Here is an 18,260-nt window from a genome sequence, read left to right on the forward strand (position 1 = left end):
GTGAGTGAGTGACTACACTGAGCTACTGTCTGTGGAGTTTGTCTGTCTGAGTGAGTGAGTGAGTGAGTGACTACACTGAGCTACTGTCTGTGGAGTTTGTCTGAGTGAGTGAGTGAGTGAGTGAGTGAGTGAGTGAGTGAGTGACTACACTGAGCTACTGTCTGTGGAGTTTGTCTGTCTGAGTGAGTGAGTGAGTGAGTGAGTGAGTGAGTGAGTGAGTACACTGAGCTACTGTCTGTGGAGTTTGTCTGTCTGAGTGAGTGAGTGAGTGAGTGAGTGAGTGAGTGAGTGAGTGAGTGAGTGAGTGACTACACTGAGCTACTGTCTGTGGAGTTTGTCTGAGTGAGTGAGTGAGTGAGTGAGTGAGTGAGTGAGTGAGTGACTACACTGAGCTACTGTCTGTGGAGTTTGTCTGAGTGAGTGAGTGAGTGAGTGAGTGAGTGAGTGAGTGAGTGAGTGAGTGAGTGACTACACTGAGCTACTGTCTGTGGAGTTTGTCTGTCTGAGTGAGTGAGTGAGTGAGTGAGTGAGTGAGTGAGTGAGTGAGTGACTACACTGAGCTACTGTCTGTGGAGTTTGTCTGTCTGAGTGAGTGAGTGAGTGAGTGAGTGAGTGAGTGAGTGAGTGAGTGAGTGAGTACACTGAGCTACTGTCTGTGGAGTTTGTCTGTCTGAGTGAGTGAGTGAGTGAGTGAGTGAGTGAGTGAGTGAGTGAGTGAGTGAGTGAGTGAGTGACTACACTGAGCTACTGTCTGTGGAGTTTGTCTGTCTGAGTGAGTGAGTGAGTGAGTGAGTGAGTGAGTGAGTGAGTGAGTGAGTGAGTGAGTGAGTACACTGAGCTACTGTCTGTGGAGTTTGTCTGTCTGAGTGAGTGAGTGAGTGAGTGAGTGAGTGAGTGAGTGAGTGAGTGAGTGAGTGAGTGAGTGAGTACACTGAGCTACTGTCTGTGGAGTTTGTCTGTCTGAGTGAGTGAGTGAGTGAGTGAGTGAGTGAGTACACTGAGCTACTGTCTGTGGAGTTTGTCTGTCTGAGTGAGTGAGTGAGTGAGTGAGTGAGTGAGTGAGTGAGTGAGTGAGTGAGTGAGTGAGTGAGTACACTGAGCTACTGTCTGTGGAGTTTGTCTGTCTGAGTGAGTGAGTGAGTGAGTGAGTGAGTGAGTACACTGAGCTACTGTCTGTGGAGTTTGTCTGTCTGAGTGAGTGAGTGAGTGAGTGAGTGAGTGAGTACACTAAGCTACTGTCTGTGGAGTTTGTCTGTCTGAGTGAGTGGGTACACTGAGCTACTGTCTGTGGAGTTTGTCTGAGTGAGTAGAATCTGCTCTGCCAGCAGAATGGGAACAACGGAGACTCAACCCTCCATCTTCAGTGTCACCACAATAAAGGAATATGTAATTATTGGGATTTAATCTCGACTCAACCTCCGATCACTTACCTGTCTCTGACGAATGTATCCACAATGTCTCTGGCATGTACATCAATAATAAGCACTGTGTTGTACTTTTTACGATCATTGTTGCTGAGTGGTTCTGTGATGCGGGAAACCAGGTCATCAATCTGTTGATGCATCCTCTTGGCATAATTCTTCATGGCTTGCTTATCTCCTTTCTTAACCCTCTGAAAAACATCTTCAACTTCCCAAGTCCACCAGACTTGGGTAGCAGCAAGGACAACCATGCCTTCGTACACCAACATCCAGTCATTCCTGGAGGGTCAAAGGGAAAGTACATTACTCGCCAAAGGAGTTGGTCAACCTCAATGGTCAGGGAGCAAGAATCTGTTCTGAAAATAATAAAATCAACAATTCAACTGCAATCTCGGCAGTGGTGGGACTGGTCGATCCCGCTGGCGGGTCTCCTTCGCCGTGGCGAGGGGGTCAGTAAATCCTGCCCTTTATTTTCTATTCTGTAGATACAGCGAGGGGTTAGAAAGGCAAATGAAATGCTGGTGTATATTGCAAGGGGAATGGAATATAAAAGTGGAGATGTTTTGTTGCAGTTGTGCTGGGCTTTGGTAAAACCACATCTGGAACAGTTTTGGTCTCCTTTTGAAGAAAGGATATATCGTGGTGAAGGTTTATTCAGCTGATTCTTGGGATCAAGGAGTTGTCTTATGAGGAAATGCTGGAAATTGTGGGCCTGTGCCAATTGGAATTTTGAAGAAGAGAGGCAATCTTACTGAAACCTACAAGCTGGGATTCTCCATTGCGGAATCTATGCTCCTGCCAGCGGATGACCCGCTGGTGCTAAGTGCTGCCTGCTCTGTTTAAATCATTAAGCTGTCAATCAAAGGCTAGTTAACAATACTGTGAAATTGTTGTGAAATTGAATGAATGAATTTGAAAGGAAATATTCAAAAAGACACTTCAAAAAAGCATTGGACTGAGGGTGCCTCAGTTATGCTATTCGTTCATGCCAGCATTTATTGCCCATCCTTAATTGTCCTTGAGGGGAGTGTTAAGAGTCAACCACATTGCTGTGGGTCTGGAGTCACATGTAGGCCAGACCGGGTAAGGACGGCAGATTTCCTTCCCTAAAGGATATTAGTGAACCAGATGGGTTTTGATGACAATCGACAATGGTTTCATGGTCATCATTAGACTTTTAATTCCAGATTTTTATTGAGTTTAAATTCCACCACCTGCCAGGTGGGATTTGAACCCAGATCCTCAGAACATTACTCTGGTCTCTGGATTACTAGTGCAGCGACAATACCACTACACCACTGCCTCCCTCTTGAGGCTTCCTGGTTTGAATCTTCAATGAATTGAGACGGCCGCTTCAATGTTTAAACAGTTTGCAGACAAGGATGATAATTCTGAACAGAGGGGTGCCTGAGGTCACCATGCCAAGTGTGATCGTTGGGTTTCCCAGGGCTGGAAGGACAGTCCAGACATGGGATCCCCATCCTGTACGAGGATCCCGAGAACAACCCCTTACCCCCAGCCCAAAACTGCCCAAACCCCAGGACTGTTGCGGGACCCTCCCTCTGCAGCCTGGCAGGGGCAGTGGGGCACATGGGAAAGTCACTTACCTCCTTGGCTCCTCTCAGGGTCCAACGCACGAGGACAGTGCTTGTCATGACGTGCACCAATGTCTGCCGGGTGGAGGTCTCACTTGGGGAGTGTTGGAGCACGAAGTGGGGTTGGAGATTCGGACTTCTCGTCCGTTAATCACATTCAGGTGAACTGTATGCATGTTCCAGCTGGCACAGGGTGGGAAGCCCGTTATGGGTGGCAGGGCGAGACTGGAGACTCAGGACGGGTCTGGTGCCAATCCCGTTTTGAAATTAAATGAAAATGAAAATCGCTTATTGTCACGAGTAGGCTTCAATGAAGTTACTGTGAAAAGCCCCTAGTCACCACATTCCGGAGCCTGTCCAGGGAGGCTGGTATGGGAATCGAATCATGCTGCTGGCCTGCTTGGTCTGCTTTAAAAGCCAGCGATTTAGCCTGGTGAGCTAAACCAGCTCCTACTACTGCACCTGGTATTCCCAGGCGGTCTCCCATCCAAGTACTAACCAGGCCTCAGTCTGCTTAGCTTCCGAGATCAGGCGTTTTCAGACTAGTGTGGCCTGCGCGGGATTCTCTGCCCGATCGGGAATCCAAATTATAGCGGCAGCAAGTGGAGAATCGTCGCTATTCTTCCCGAGTCCCATTCAACCAAGAACATTAATCGAGATTCTCCGTCAGCCAACGCGGTGATTGTTTGGAGAATCGGTCTTGCTGCCGAAATCGTGACTGGCTCCGGGTTCATGCCAAATCGCAATTCCCCGGTGCCTCGACAGCAGCATCAAAACGTCCTACTCTGCACGTACAGTCAACGCGTTCACATATCATTAACAAGCGTTATTCTCCAGGGCCTCCGCCATCCTCCGCCAGGGGGACTCCCAATGGCAAAGTTCACTTGTGCTTTTATAAATTGGGAAATGTGGCTGATGAGGCAGAGAGAACAAGCCCTGGGTTGGCAGTAACAGGGAGGCTGGTCGATGGGATGGGGGGGCGATGACCACTCACTCTGCCATGAGATCTGGGGTCTGACTCCTGCCCACTTTCCACCATCCACCTAGGTGACCCCTGCATGCGAGTTGGCCAGTGATGCACCATCGATTGCACGCGAGGCGAGTGATTTACCAATGTCAGGCTTTAATTAACTAGAACACAGCCTGGCGATCGTCTACAGTGGAAAGGAACGATCGTCAGGCTTCTGAGCATTTATACCTCGTCGATAGAGGCGTGGTTAACTCAGCCTCTCGGCCAATCGGTCGAGAGGCACATGACCGACCAGGGCCAATGGTAAGCCGACGTTCTGGCCCAATGGCAGACGAGTATGCAGATCATATCATCACATTCACCCCTTACGGAGAAGGAAGGCGGGGGGGGGGGGGGGGGTGGGGTGTGAACGAGACCCGGGGTGGGGGGGGGGGGGGGGGGGGGGGGGGGGGGGGGGAAGAACTGATGATATGAGTAGCCGTCGGGAGAATAATTTTCTCTCTGTACCCTTGTCGAATTTGGGGGCTTGCCACTGGCCCAGACATAACAATATTTACAAAAGGAAGTCCATGGGACCGTAGAACTCTAGATGGATTCGATCAGTCGTTTGGTGGTCCTTGACGTCCTGGCCGAGCGCCGTAGTGGAGGAGGTGTCGTCGGATCGGCTGATGGTCCTGCTGATGTCCTGGAGTCCGGGAGCGATAGACCTCGAGTAGTCTCCGTCACCTGAGCTGGCCGCGGAGACACCATGGATGAGGGATGGGGAAGCTGAGTGGGGTGCTGGGGTGAAAAAGGGGAGGGGGGGTCTGTGGTGGGGGGGGGCTGCACGCCGGCGGGTGCCAGGTCCCGGAGGGAGACCGTGTCCTGCCGACCGTCGGGGTACTCCACATACGCGTACTGCGGGTTAGTGTGAAGTAACTGGACATGCTCCACCAACGGATCGGACTTGTGCACCCGCACATGCTTCCGGAGCAAGATGGGCCCGGGGGTGACCAGCCACGTCGGGAGAGGGGATCCGGAGGACGACTTCCTGGGGAAAACAAGAAGACGCTCATGAGGTGTCTGATTAGTTGCAGTACAGAGGAGTGAGCGGATAGAGTGCAGTGCATCGGGGAGCACCTCTTGCCATCGGGAAATAGGGAGATTTCTAGACCGGAGGGCTAGTAGTATGGTCTTCCAGATGGTACCATTCTCCCGCTCGACCTGTCCGTTACCCTGGGGGTTATAGCTGGTCGTCCTGCGAGAGGCGATGCCCCTGTCAAGCAGGAATTGACGCAGCTCGTCGCTCATAAATGAGGACCCCCGATCGCTGTGAATGTACGCGGGGTAGCCGAACAGTGAGAAGATGGAGAGGAGGGCCTTAATGACGGTCGATGTGGTCATGTCGGGACAGGGAATGGCGAAGGGGAAGCGGGAGTGTTCGTCGATAACCGCCAGGAAGTAAATGTTGCGGTTGTTAGAGGGAAGGGGCCCCTTGAAGTCAATGCTGAGACGTTCAAAGGGGCGGGATGCTTTGATCAGGTGTACGCGCTCGGGGCGGTAGAAGTGCGGTTTGCACTCGGCGCAGATGTGGCAGTCACGGGTTACTGTCCTGACTTCCTCGATAGAGTAGGGCAGGTTGCGGGCCTTAATGAAGTGGTGTAGGCGGGTCACCCCTGGATGGCAGAGGTCTGCGTGGAGGGAGCGGAGGCGGTCTATCTGCGTGCTGGCGCAGGTACCGCGGGACAGGGCATCAGGAGGCTCATTGAGCTTCCCAGGACGATACAAGATCTCATAGTTGTACGTGGACAACTCGATCCGCCACCGTAAAATCTTGTCATTTTTGATCTTGCCCCTTTGTGCATTATCAAACATGAAGGCTACTGACCGTTGGTCTGTGAGGAGGGTAAACCTCCTGCCGGCCAAATAGTGCCTCCAATGTCGCACGGCTTCGACTATGGCCTGGGCTTCCTTTTCCACAGATGGGTGGCGGAGTTCGGAAGCCTGGAGAGTTCTGGAGAAGAAGGCCACGGGTCTGCCCGCTTGGTTCAGGGTGGCCGCCAGAGCTACTTCTGAAGCGTCGCTCTCGACCTGGAAGGGGAGGGCCTCGTCGATGGCACGCATCGTGGCCTTTGCGATGTCCGCTTTGATGCGGCTAAAGGCCTGGCAGGCCTCCGTCGACGGCGGGAAGGTCGTGGTTTGCATGAGGGGACGGGCCTTGTCCGCGTAGTTGGGAACCCATTGGGCGTAGTATGCGAAAAACCCTAGGCAGCGTTTGAGGGATTTGGGGGTATTGGGGAGAGGGAGTTCCATCAGGGGGCACATGCGTTCGGGGTCGGGGCCTATCACTCCGTTACGCACTACGTAGCCGAGGATGGCTAGTCGGTCGGTGCTGAACACGCACTTATCCTTATTGTACGTGAGGTTAAGGAGTTTTGCGGTTTGGAGGAATTTCTGGAGGTTGGCGTCCTGGTCCTGCTGGTCGTGGCCGCAGATGGTGACATTATCAAGGTACGGGAAGGTAGCCTGTAATCCGTACTTGTCAACCATTCGGTCCATCTCCCTTTGGAAGACCGAGACCCCATTCGTGACGCCAAACGGAACCCTAAGGAAGTGGTAGAGGCGCCCGTCAGCCTCGAACGCGGTGTACAGTCGGTCACTCGCGCGGATGGGGAGCTGGTGGTAAGCGGACTTAAGGTCCACAGTTGAGAAGACCTTGTATCTCGCGATCTCGTTTACCATGGTAGAGATACGGGGGAGAGGATACGCGTCCAGTTGCGTAAACCGATTGATGGTTTGGCTATAATCGATGACCATCCGGTTTTTCTCCCCCGTCCGGACCACCAGCACTTGGGCTCGCCAGGGACTGTTGCTGGCCTCGATGACCCCTTCCGTCAGCAACCTCTGGACCTCGGACCTGATGAAGGATCGGTCCTGGGCGCTGTACCGTCTGCTCTGTGTGGCGACGGGTTTGCAATCGGGGGTGAGGTTAGCAAACAGGGAGGGAGGGTCTACTTTGAGGGACGCGAGGCTGCAGACAGTGAGGGGGGGGTATAGGGCCACCGAATTGAAAAGTCAAGCTCTGCAGGTTGCACTGGAAGTCCAGTCCTAGGAGTGCCGGTGCGCAAAGGTCAGGGAGGACAAGGAATTTATAATTTTTAAAAACGTTCCCTTGGACCGTGAGGTCCGCGATGCAGCACCCGGTGATGTGGACGGAGTGCGAACCTGAGGCTAAACCGATTTTGCGTGTTACGGGATGGACAGGGAGCGCGCAGCGTCTTACCGTGTCAGGGTGAACGAAGCTTTCCGTGCTCCCGGAGTCCAGCAGGCAGTCCGTCTTGTGGCCGTTGAGGTGGATCAGCGTAGTCGTTTTGGCGAGCGTGCGTGGATGAGACTGGTCGAGTTGAACGGCCGCGAGCCGTGGAGAAAATCCGTCGTCGCCGTCCGATTCCATGCTGGAGGGACCTTGCGTGGCAGATGTGGAAGCCGGTGGCCAGGATCCCCAGGTGAGGTCTGTTCCCCAAGATGGCGGCGCCCAGGACCCGCACGTGAGGTCTGTTCCCCAAGATGGCGGCGCCCAGGACCCGCACGTGGGGTCGGGGCCCCAAGATGGCGGCGCCCAGGAAGCCCTCGTGGCCGCTGGAGGCGGAGCTAGCGTTGCCGGCGCTGTGAGCGGAGAGGCGCGCAGGCCGGCTTCAGGAGGTGAGTGACCGGCATCAGCTGTGGGGATGCGGAAGCCGGCTCCAGGACGGCGGCTCCAGGACGGCGGCTCCAGGACTCCGGCTCCAGGACTCCGGCTCCAGGACTCCGGCTCCAGGACTCCGGCTCCAGGACTCCGGCTCCAGGACGGCGGCTCCAGGACGGCGGCTCCAGGACGGCGGCTCCAGGACTCCGGCTCCAGGACGGCGGCTCCAGGACTCCGGCTCCAGGACGGCGGCTCCAGGACGCCGGCTAGGTGCATCAGCTGTGGGCGGAGGTAAGGCGCGCGGGCCGGGTGCGGGGGGCCGGGGGCGGGGGGAGCCGGGTGCGGGGGGCCGGGGGCGGGGGGGGAGCCGAGTCGCGCTGCGGGCAGGCAGGGACCGGGGGGGCCCGGAGAGGCGAGCCGGTCGGGGCGCCGGGGCCCGGGGGGGGGGGGGGGAGAAACGTGCGCGGCGGGCGGGCAGGCAGAGGCCTGGAGGGGCCGGGGAGGTGCGCATGTCGGACGGCGGGGCGCGAGTCGGGAGCAGCTGGAGGGGCCCTGGGGGAGAGAGAGAGACACACAGGCCGTTTGCTGAGGCCTGGGGGAGGGGGGGAGAGTGCTGTGCAGCTTCCAGAAGCGCTGCAGCCAGCGTTTTGGCCTGGCAGACCGTGGAGTAGTGGCCCTTCTTCCCGCAGCTCTTACAGAGGGCGGAGCGGGCTGGGCAGCGCGAGCGAGGGTGCTTAGCGTACCCACAAAAGTAACAGCGGGGCCCCGCGGATTTATCGGGGCGCCCCGCGGCACAAGCCTGAGGGAGGCCGGGAGCGGTGGGTAGCTGGTGGGAAGCGTGCCAGGAGGCGGCCTGGCCAGGGTCATAGGTGCGCGCGCTTTGATCTGCGACCTCCAGGGAGGCGGAGAGAGTCAGTGTCTCCGTTAAACTGAGTTCGTCTCTTTCCAGCATCCGCTGGCGGATCACGGGGGACAGCATCCCAGCCACGTAAGCGTCTCTGACGAGTAGCTCCATGTGCTCTGTAGCGGACACCGCTTCACAGGCGCAGCCTCTCCCCAGGGCACAGAGGGCCCGGGCGTATTGGTCTAGAGACTCACCGGGGACCTGCTTTCTGGTGGACAGCAGATGTCGAGCGAATACCCTGTTGATCGGTTTGAGGAATTGCCCTTTTAGCTTCCGTATAGCGTCATCATAATCTGTTTCGTCTTCGATTATTGAGTAAGCGGCAATACCCACGCTGGAGTGGAGGACGTGCAGCTTCTGTGCCCCGGTGGGGGGGGTGGTTGTAGATGCCAGGAACCCTTCGAGGCAAGTCAGCCAGAGTTTGAAAAGTTCTGTAGAGTTCGGAGTTTGCGGGCTGATGCGGAGGCATTCGGGCTTGATGCGGAACTCCATCTTCAAAGTTGTAGTTAATTAAATTGATGCACCATCGATTGCACGCGAGGCGAGTGATTTACCAATGTCAGGCTTTAATTAACTAGAACACAGCCTGGCGATCGTCTACAGTGGAAAGGAACGATCGTCAGGCTTCTGAGCATTTATACCTCGTTGATAGAGGCGTGGTTAACTCAGCCTCTCGGCCAATCGGTCGAGAGGCACATGACCGACCAGGGCCAATGGTAAGCCGACGTTCTGGCCCAATGGCAGACGAGTATGCAGATCATATCATCACAGCCAGTCCATCACATGGTCCCACCAAGAGATCCGGTGGGAGGAACGGGGGGCACCGGAGCAGTCAGCGCTGGCTGAATTGGGGTCCCAGGTCCAAGTCCACCCCAACATTCACACACCCGTCCTCCCCCAGCACCCTCCTCCAGCCAGCCCAGCTCATCCCCCCCTCCCCCAGCCCCCCTTCCCCCATCACCCCCCTCCCCCAGCACCCTCCTCCAGCCAGCCCAGCTCATCCCCCCCTCCCCCAGCCCCCCTTCCCCCATCACCCCCCTCCCCCAGCACCCTCCTCCAGCCAGCCCAGCTCATCCCCCCCTCCCCCAGCCCCCCTTCCCCCATCACCCGTCCTCCCCCAGCACCCTCCTCCAGCCAGCCCAGCTCATCCCCCCCTCCCCCAGCCCCCCTTCCCCCATCACCCCCCTCCCCCAGCACCCTCCTCCAGCCAGCCCAGCTCATCCCCCCCTCCCCCAGCTCCCCTTCCCCCATCACCCCCCTCCCCCAGCACCCTCCTCCAGCCAGCCCAGCTCATCTCACTCCCCCATCACCCCTTCCTCCCCATCATCCAGCCAGCCCACTCCCCCATCACCCCCCTTCCCCAGCAACCCCACCCCCAGCCCCCCTCCCCAACACACCCTCCCCCAGTACCCTCCTCCAGCCAGCCCAGCTCATCCCCCCTCCCCATCACACCCCCTCCCCCAGCCCCCACTTCCCAACCCACCCTCCCCAGCACCCTCCTCCAGCCAGCCCAGCTCATCCCCCCCTCCCCCAGCCCCCCTTCCCCCATCACCCCCCTCCCCCAGCACCCTCCTCCAGCCAGCCCAGCTCATCTCACTCCCCCATCACCCCTTCCTCCCCATCATCCAGCCAGCCCACTCCCCCATCACCCCCCTTCCCCAGCAACCCCACCCCCAGCCCCCCTCCCCAACACACCCTCCCCCAGTACCCTCCTCCAGCCAGCCCAGCTCATCCCCCCTCCCCATCACACACCCTCCCCCAGCCCCCACTTCCCAACCCACCCTCCCCAGCACCCTCCTCCAGCCAGCCCAGCTCATCCCTCCTCCCCATCACCCCCCTCCCCCAGCACCCTCCTCCAGCCAGCCCAGCTGATCCCCCCTCCCCAACACACCCTCCCCCAGCACCCTCCTCCAGCCAGCCCAGCTCATCCCCCCCTCCCCATCACACCCCCTCCCCCAGCCCCCCTTCCCAACCCACCCTCCCCAGCAACCCCTACCCCAGCACCCTCCTCCAGCCAGCCCAGCTCATCCACCCTCCCTATCACCCCCCCTCCCCCAGCCCCCCTCCCCCAGCACCCTCCTCCAGCCAGCCCAGCTCATCCCCCCCTCTCCATCACACCCCCTCCCCCAGCCCCCCTCCCCCAGCACCCTCCTCCAGCCAGCCCAGCTCATCCCCCTCCCCATCACCCCTTCCTCCATCACCCACCCTCCCCCAGCCCCCCTTCCCCAGCAACCCCTCCCCCAGCCCCCCTTCCCAACACCCCCTCCCCCAGCACCCTCCACCAGCCAGCCCAGCTCATCCCCCTCCCCATCAACCCCCCTCCCCAGCCCCCCTTCCCCACACACCCTCCGCCAGCACCCCATACCCCAGCTGCCCCTTCCCCAGCAACCCCTCCCACAGCCCCCACTCCCCAACACACCCTCCCCCAGCACCCCATCCCCCAGCTGCCCCTTCCCCAGCAACCCCTCCCACAGCCCCCCCCCTCCCCCAGCACTCTCCTCCAGCCAGCCCAGCTCATCCCCATCCCCATCGCCCCTTCCTCCATCACCCCCCCTCCCCATCACCCCCCTTCCCCAGCAACCCCTCCCCCAGCACCCTCCTCCAGCCAGCCCAGCTCATCCCCCCCTCCCCATCACACCCCCTCCCCCAGCCCCCCTTCCCAACCCACCCTCCCCCAGCACCCTCCTCTAGCCAGCCCAGCTCATCTCACTCCCCCATCACCCCTTCCTCCATCACCCCCCTCCCCAGCCCCCTCCCCAACACACCCTCCCCCAGCACCCTCCTCTAGCCAGCCCAACTCATCTCACTCCCCCATCACCCCTTCCTCCATCACCCACCTCCCCATCACCCCCCCTTCCCCTCCAACCCCTCCCCAGCCCCCCTTCCCAACACACCCTCCCCCAGCACCCCATCCCCCAGCTGCCCCTTCCCCAGCAACCCCTCCCCAGCCCCCCTCCGCCAGCCCTGCTCATCCCCCCCTCCCCATCACCCCTTCCTCCATCACCCCCTCCCCATCACCCCCCTTCCCCAGCAACCCCTCCCCAGCCCCCCTCCGCCAGCACCCTCCTCCAGCCAGCACAGCTCATCCCCCCTCCCCATCACATCTCCTCCCCCAGCCCCCCTTCCCAACCCACCCTCCCCAGCACCCTCCTCCAGCCAGCCCAGCTCATCCCCCCTCCCTATCACTCCCCCTCCCCCAGCCCCCCTTCCCAACACACCCTCCCCCAGCATCCTCCTCCAGCCAGCCCAGCTCATCCCCCTCCCCATTACCCCTTCCTCCATCACCCCCCTCCCCATCACCCCCCTTCCCCAACACACCCTCCCCCAGCACCCTCCTCCAGCCAGCCCAGCTCATCCCCCCCTCCCCATCACACCCCCTCCCCCAGCCCCCCTTCCCAACCCACCCTCCCCAGCACCCTCCTCCAGCCAGCCCAGCTCATCCCCCCCTCCCCATCACCCCCCTCCCCCAGCCCCCCTTCCCCACACACCCTCCCCCAGCACTCTCCTCCAGCCAGCCCAGCTCATCTCACTCCCCCATCATCCCTTCCTCCATCAACCCCCTCCCCAACACACCCTCCCCCAGCACCCTCCTCCAGCCAGCCCAGCTCATCTCACTCCCCCATCACCCCTTCCTCCATCACCCACCTCCCCATCACCCCCCCCTTCCCCTGCAACCCCTCCCCAGCCCCCTTCCCAACACACCCTCCCCCAGCACCCCATCCCCCAGCTGCCCCTTCCCCAGCAACCCCTCCCACAGCCCCCCCTCCCCAACACATCCTCCCCCAGCACCCTCCTCCAGCCAGCCCAGCTCATCCCCCCTCCCCATCACCCTCCTCCCCATCACCTCCTTCCCCATCGCCCCCCCTCCCCATCACCCCCCCTCCCCAGCCCCCCTCCCCCAGCACCCTCCTCCAGCCAGCCCAGCTCATCCCCCCCTCCCCATCACCCATTCCTCCATCACCCACCTCCCCATCACCCCCCCTTCCCCAGCAACTCCCCTCCCCAGCTGCCCCTCCCCCAGCAACCCCCTCCCCCAGCATCCCACTCCCCCAGCAACCCCTCCCTCAGCACCCCCTCCCCCAGCAACCCCTCCCCCAGCACATCCTGGAGGCCCAATTTCGTCTCGAACAGGATCTCCATGCTCACGGCCATGGAGCACAGGGATGGACCATCTCCCTCTGGGACTGCGCCATATCACCCATTGACTGTGCCACCACCTTCTGGGTCTGTGTCACATCCCGCTGTGTTTGTCATATCTGCCAGTGACTGATGTGTTGGGTAAGCTGGGTCTGCGAGGACTGCAGCAGTGAGAGAGACAGGCTTCCAACACTTGAAGAAATGCAACTCGATTTTATTGAACTCTTAACTATCATACATACTTTAACTGTGGGTTGACACTATGCTGACTTGACTGGAGACCTGAGGCTAACCTGACCAGACTATCTTACTACCACATGGTGGATGTTCTAGTTGTTGCTCACGGGCTCTGACTGTCTCAGAGGCTGCATCCCGAGAGAGCGGGAAAACTAGTGCCCTCTGGCTTTATAGTGGTCGTGTCCTGTCTGGTGATTGGCTGCTGTGTTCTGTGTGTTCATTGGTCATCTTGTGTGTCAATCACTGCCTGTCTGCACTCCATTATATACTTGTGTATATATTATGACAGTGACTATGCCACCTCCCTCTGGGACTGGGCCACCTCCCTCTGGGACTGGGCCACCTCCCTCTGGGACTAGGCCACCTCCCTCTGGGACTGGGCCACCTCCTTCTATGTTTGTGCCACGTCAGCCAACACCTGGGCAATGCAGCCGATGTGCTCAGCCATGGCCCACTGTGACTGGGTCAGGTTCTGGAGCGACGCTGGTAGTACCTGGTGGCTCTGGTACATGGCTGTCTGTAAGGCGGCAGCCCTCTCCAGGGCCTTGGGCAGCGCCTGCTCAGAATGCCGGAGGCCAAGGACACCTTAACCCATGGCCAAAACATTTGTCCCAAGGCCTCCACCACGGGCGCTCCCGCTCCCTTGGTGGAGGGAGTGTTGGAGAGTGGGTTGGGGATGGGGAAGGGGGGTGGGGTTAGGGTTAGGTTGGGGAGGTTGTGGAGGGGAGGGAGGGTGTGGGGGAAGGTGTGTGTAGAGGAGGGGGTGTGGGGGAGGGGGAGGGGGATGTGGAGGAGGGGGGTGTGGGGGGAGGGGATTTGGGGGAGGGGATGGTGGTGGTGGAGGAGGGGTGCGGGGGAAAGGTGTGGGGGGGTGACACACATACCGTGGGGAACTGCGACATAGCGGGGTCTCACTTCCTCACCCGTTGCCGAGCTCTGCCTCAGCGATTACCCTCTGGTCCATCCCCCACCATCCAGTGCCCTCTGCTCCGCTGCAGTGAGGGGGCTGCAGTGAGGGGGCCGCAGCTCCAGCGGTCCCCCTACACTCTTCTAACTCTCAGGACGATTATAGCAACCTTCTCCTGGGGTGGGAGGAAACGGAAAACGCACAGTGTTAGACAGTCTGAGTCCGATGCAGACAGTCCAGGGGGTGGGTGGCTCCAGGGCCCGGCCATGGTGGCCGGTATGGATGCCTGCATGTGGTGCAAGGAGTGGGTATGGCTGCCCACTAGGTGGGGCGGAGTGGAATTACAGGTACATGGAATGGGGATTGGTGCCGGGGGTACAGTGCTGCCTATTCACCCCCTGGCTGCCCCTGAGGACATGTGCTTCTTTACAGCACCGCGGGCCGGTCCTGACGGTGTTGCTCATGGCGCTCACGACTGTGGTGAATGTATTGCTACTACAATTCACCACTGTATCGTATTGTATTGTGTTGATGTCCTTGTGGGCTCCGTCTGTGTCTCCGCCCCCTCGGGGGTGGTATATAAATCTGCAGCTCGGTAAGGGCATTGCCTCGAGCAGGACTACCAGCTACAACCCCCGGGGAAACGGACAGGAGGAGAGGGAGAACGCGACGGTCTGGAAGGCCGTCCTCCTGGCCCTGCGGTCTAGAAGTAACCCGATCCCCCGCTGGCAGGAGGTCCTCCTCAACGCGATCCACTCCATTCGGTCGCTCCTCTGCACAGCCACGAACGAGACCCCTCACGACCGTCTATTTGTCTTCCCCAGGAAATCCACCTCCGGGGTCTCACTTCCGTCCTGGCTGACAACACCGGGGCCCGTCCTCCTCTGGAAGCACGTGAGGAGCCATAAGTCCGACCCCCTGGTTGAGAGGGTCCAGCTCCTACATGCCAACCCTCAGTATGCCTACGTGGCGCACCGCGACGGCCGACAAGATACAGTCTCCCTCCGGGATCTGGCACCCGCCGGTTCCCTAGCGACAATCACCTACGTCCCCCTCGTCCCCTACACCGAACACCGCTCCCCCCCCTACACGGCCTACACTCCCCCCCCCCCCCCCCGCTCCCCATCGCCGACCCACCGTGATGAAGCTCCAAACGACATGCTGCCTGAGTCAACGAGCCCAACATCTGTGCCTGCAGCGATGAGTTCAACACCCGTGCCCGCAGCTAATCCGGAGCTGAGGTGATCACAGAGAACGATCAAAGCGCTGGACAGACTCGATATGTGAGCCCTCTTCACCCCCGCTGGACTTCATTTTTTTAACAGGGGGTGTTAAAATATTGCAACTACAATTCACCACTGTATTATATTATATTATGCTGATGCCTCTGTGGGCTCCGCCTGTGGTTCCGCCCCCTCGGGGGTGGTATATAAACCTGCAGCCTGTAGGCGGCACTCAGTACAGAGCAGTCGCAGGCAGGCACAGATCTAGCTTATTAAAACCACTGTTCACTTCTACTAATCGTCTCATGTGAATTGATGGTCGCATCAACGACCTCTGCCACCTGCGTCCAGGCACGGTGAACGGTGACGGTTGGCAGCCTCCCTCGCACCCCGGGGTACAGGGTCGCCCGCCTCTCCTCCACAGCATCTAGCAGGGTCTCCAATTCAGCGCAGTGAAATGGGGTGCTGCACCCCTTGCTGCCATCTTGTTGGCTGGGATGGTGTATGTGGAGAGTGAAGTGTGTACATGCAGCTGCAATTAGCCAGTCCCCAGAGTGTCAATCCCGAACCCAGCGAATCCGACACCGTTTAACATTGGAATCGATGGTGTTACCCATGGCGCCCGTGCTAGCCCCTTAATGATTGTTGAATAAGTCCAGGTGCGGTGCCAGTTTTGCTTTTGTAGAACTCCGCGAATCCGGCATCAACATTTAATCTCAGGAGTAAAGAAACCGGCCCATTGTTCCTCGAGACAGCCAAACAGGTAAAATCACATCAAGAAGCAGTTCTTGCATGTTGCTTACCTGGTCTTGGTTTCACAGTATCGAAAGATTGACTCCTTTGTAATGAGCCGATTTGTTTTTCTCATTTCAGCCAGCACTGTGGTCATCCAATCTTCAACCCGACCCTCAGCAGTGGTAGCCTGTCTAAATTCCATCACTTCCCCTTCAGCAGATATCATCGCTGTTGCCAATGTTTCATTCTCATTCCCCACTTGGAACCTCAGTGATGCAATGTTATCAAACATCTGAAACATTAAATTGCCAAACAGCTCACAGAACCCGATTTTAATAAATTATCACAAAAATAATGATCAAACTCACCAATTATTTGACAGGTGACAGCATTTCTTCAATCTGGAGAATGAAGTTTCTCCTGGTTTCCCAATTGAAGTTATTAGTTACTATCTTATAATTTATTGTCCCTAATGCGAGGCTGACCTGCAAGTGGAAACATCTTTTCTACAGTCATCTTATCAAATTCTTATATAATTCTAAAGACCTCTGTCAGGTGGCCCCTCGGTCTTCCCTTTATTTGTTACAAGATGTGGAGATGCCGGCGTTGGACTGGGGTGAGCACAGTAAGAAGTCTGACACCAGGTTACAGTCCAACAGGTTTGTTTCAAATCACTAGCTTTCGGAGCGCTGCTCCTTCCTCAGGTGAATGAAGAGGTACGTTATTTATAACAGTCACGGTCGGATGCTGTCACAAGCTTTCTGTCTCGGAGGTAAATTTGGCACGTAGTCCACGAGGAAAATATATAGGAGAAGGAAACGTAAAAGCCAATTACCTTGATCATATGCTCCTGGACAGCCTCAGGGTCACTGCTCCCCAGAATACTCAGTAATTCATCATCAGAAATGAAGAAAAACCTTGGGAAGGCATTTCGCTTGGAATCCAGATAATCATTGAGGCTCTTCTGGCATTTCTCAAGTCCATCACTCAGATTCTTGAGATTTGTGAGGCGGTTATCAGTCTGGCAACATTTGTTTATTCCTGGCTCCTTCACAGTTTCTGACATTATCTAACAGGAGGAAAAATAAGCATGGAGTGGGGTAAGTGGTGAATTAATCACACTGCCAGAGCAGTTGCAAGTTGATCACTCGTATTAAAGGGCCCTGAAGGGGTCTTCCATTGGCTGACATGTCGGTGGACGCCACACATTCGGTGGCTCTCACCAGAGTCCTTGGTTTTTGGCTCTTTTCACCCTGTTTCAAAGGGAGATTTGTGTGTAAACTTATCCTAATAGAGTTGTGGGCACTACAGAATGTTAAAATGCCAAAGAAATACTGGGAGAAAGGGAGCAAGCGCTAGTCCGCCAGCAGAGTTGACCATGGTGCAGAGTAAGCTCGCGGTGTGGGGCTGCACACATTACGCCAGCCGAGGTGATGGCGTGGAGTTTGAACGGCAATTTGCCAAACATTTTGAGCAGCAAGGGAGGGAGGTGATGGACACTCTTAAGAATCTGTGGGAGAATCGCTTGCCCCGATAAAGGAGCCATGATGTGGAGATGCCGGTGTTGGACTGGGGTGGGCTCAGTAAGAAGTCTTACAACACCAGGTTAAAGTCCAACAGGTTTGTTTGGAATCACTAGCTTTCGGAGCACTGCTCCTTCCTCAGGTGAATGAAGAGGTAGGGTCCAGAAACATATATATAGACAAAGTCAATGATGCAAGACGATACTTTGAATGCGAGTCTTTGCAGGTAATTAAGTCTTTACAGGTCCAGATGGAGCAAATGGAGAGAGGGATAATCACAGGTTAATGAGGTGTGAATTGTCTTAAGCCAGGACAGTTGGTATGATTTCTCAAGCCCAGGCCAGATGGTGGGGGATGAATGTAATGCGACATGAATCCAAGGTCCCGGTTGAAGCCGCCCTCATGTGTGCGGAACTTGGCTATAAGTTTCCACTCGGCGATTCTGCGTTGTCGCGTGTCCTGAAGGCCGCCTTGGAGAACGCTTACCCGGAGATCAGAGGCTGAATGCCCTTGACTGCTGAAGTGTTCCCCGACTGGAAGGGAACATTCCTGCCTGGCGAGTGCCGCGCAATGTTCGTTCATTCGTTGTCACAGCGTCTGCATGGTCTCGCCAATGTACCACGCTTCGGGACATCCTTTAGAACATAGAACATAGAACGATACAGCGCAGTACAGGCCCTTCGGCCCTCGATGTTGCACCGACATGGAAAAAAACTAAAGGCCATCTAACCTACACTATGCCCCTATCATCCATATGCTTATCCAATAAACTTTTAAATGCCCTCAATGTTGGCGAGTTCACTACTGTTGCAGGTAGGGCATTCCACGGCCTCACCACTCTTTGCGTAAAAAACCCACCTCTGACCTCTCTCCTATATCTATTACCCGTCAATTTAAGGCTATGTCCCCTCGTGCTAGCCACCCCCATCCGCGGGAGAAGGCTC

General features: G+C 57.5%; 1 protein-coding gene across 1 annotated transcript in view; it reads right to left on the reverse strand.

Annotated features, from left to right (window-relative positions):
- The window catches only part of LOC119977131 (dynein heavy chain 10, axonemal-like), a 552,876-nt gene that overhangs the window by 302,857 nt on the left and 231,759 nt on the right, over positions 1-18,260 (reverse strand). The window contains 3 exon segments of the mRNA XM_038817763.1: positions 1,431-1,700; positions 15,862-16,085; positions 16,629-16,862. Coding sequence (XP_038673691.1) covers positions 1,431-1,700; positions 15,862-16,085; positions 16,629-16,862 — 728 coding nt within the window.

Source organism: Scyliorhinus canicula, chromosome 1 (genome assembly GCF_902713615.1).
Source record: "Scyliorhinus canicula chromosome 1, sScyCan1.1, whole genome shotgun sequence".
Classification (NCBI taxonomy): domain Eukaryota; kingdom Metazoa; phylum Chordata; class Chondrichthyes; order Carcharhiniformes; family Scyliorhinidae; genus Scyliorhinus; species Scyliorhinus canicula.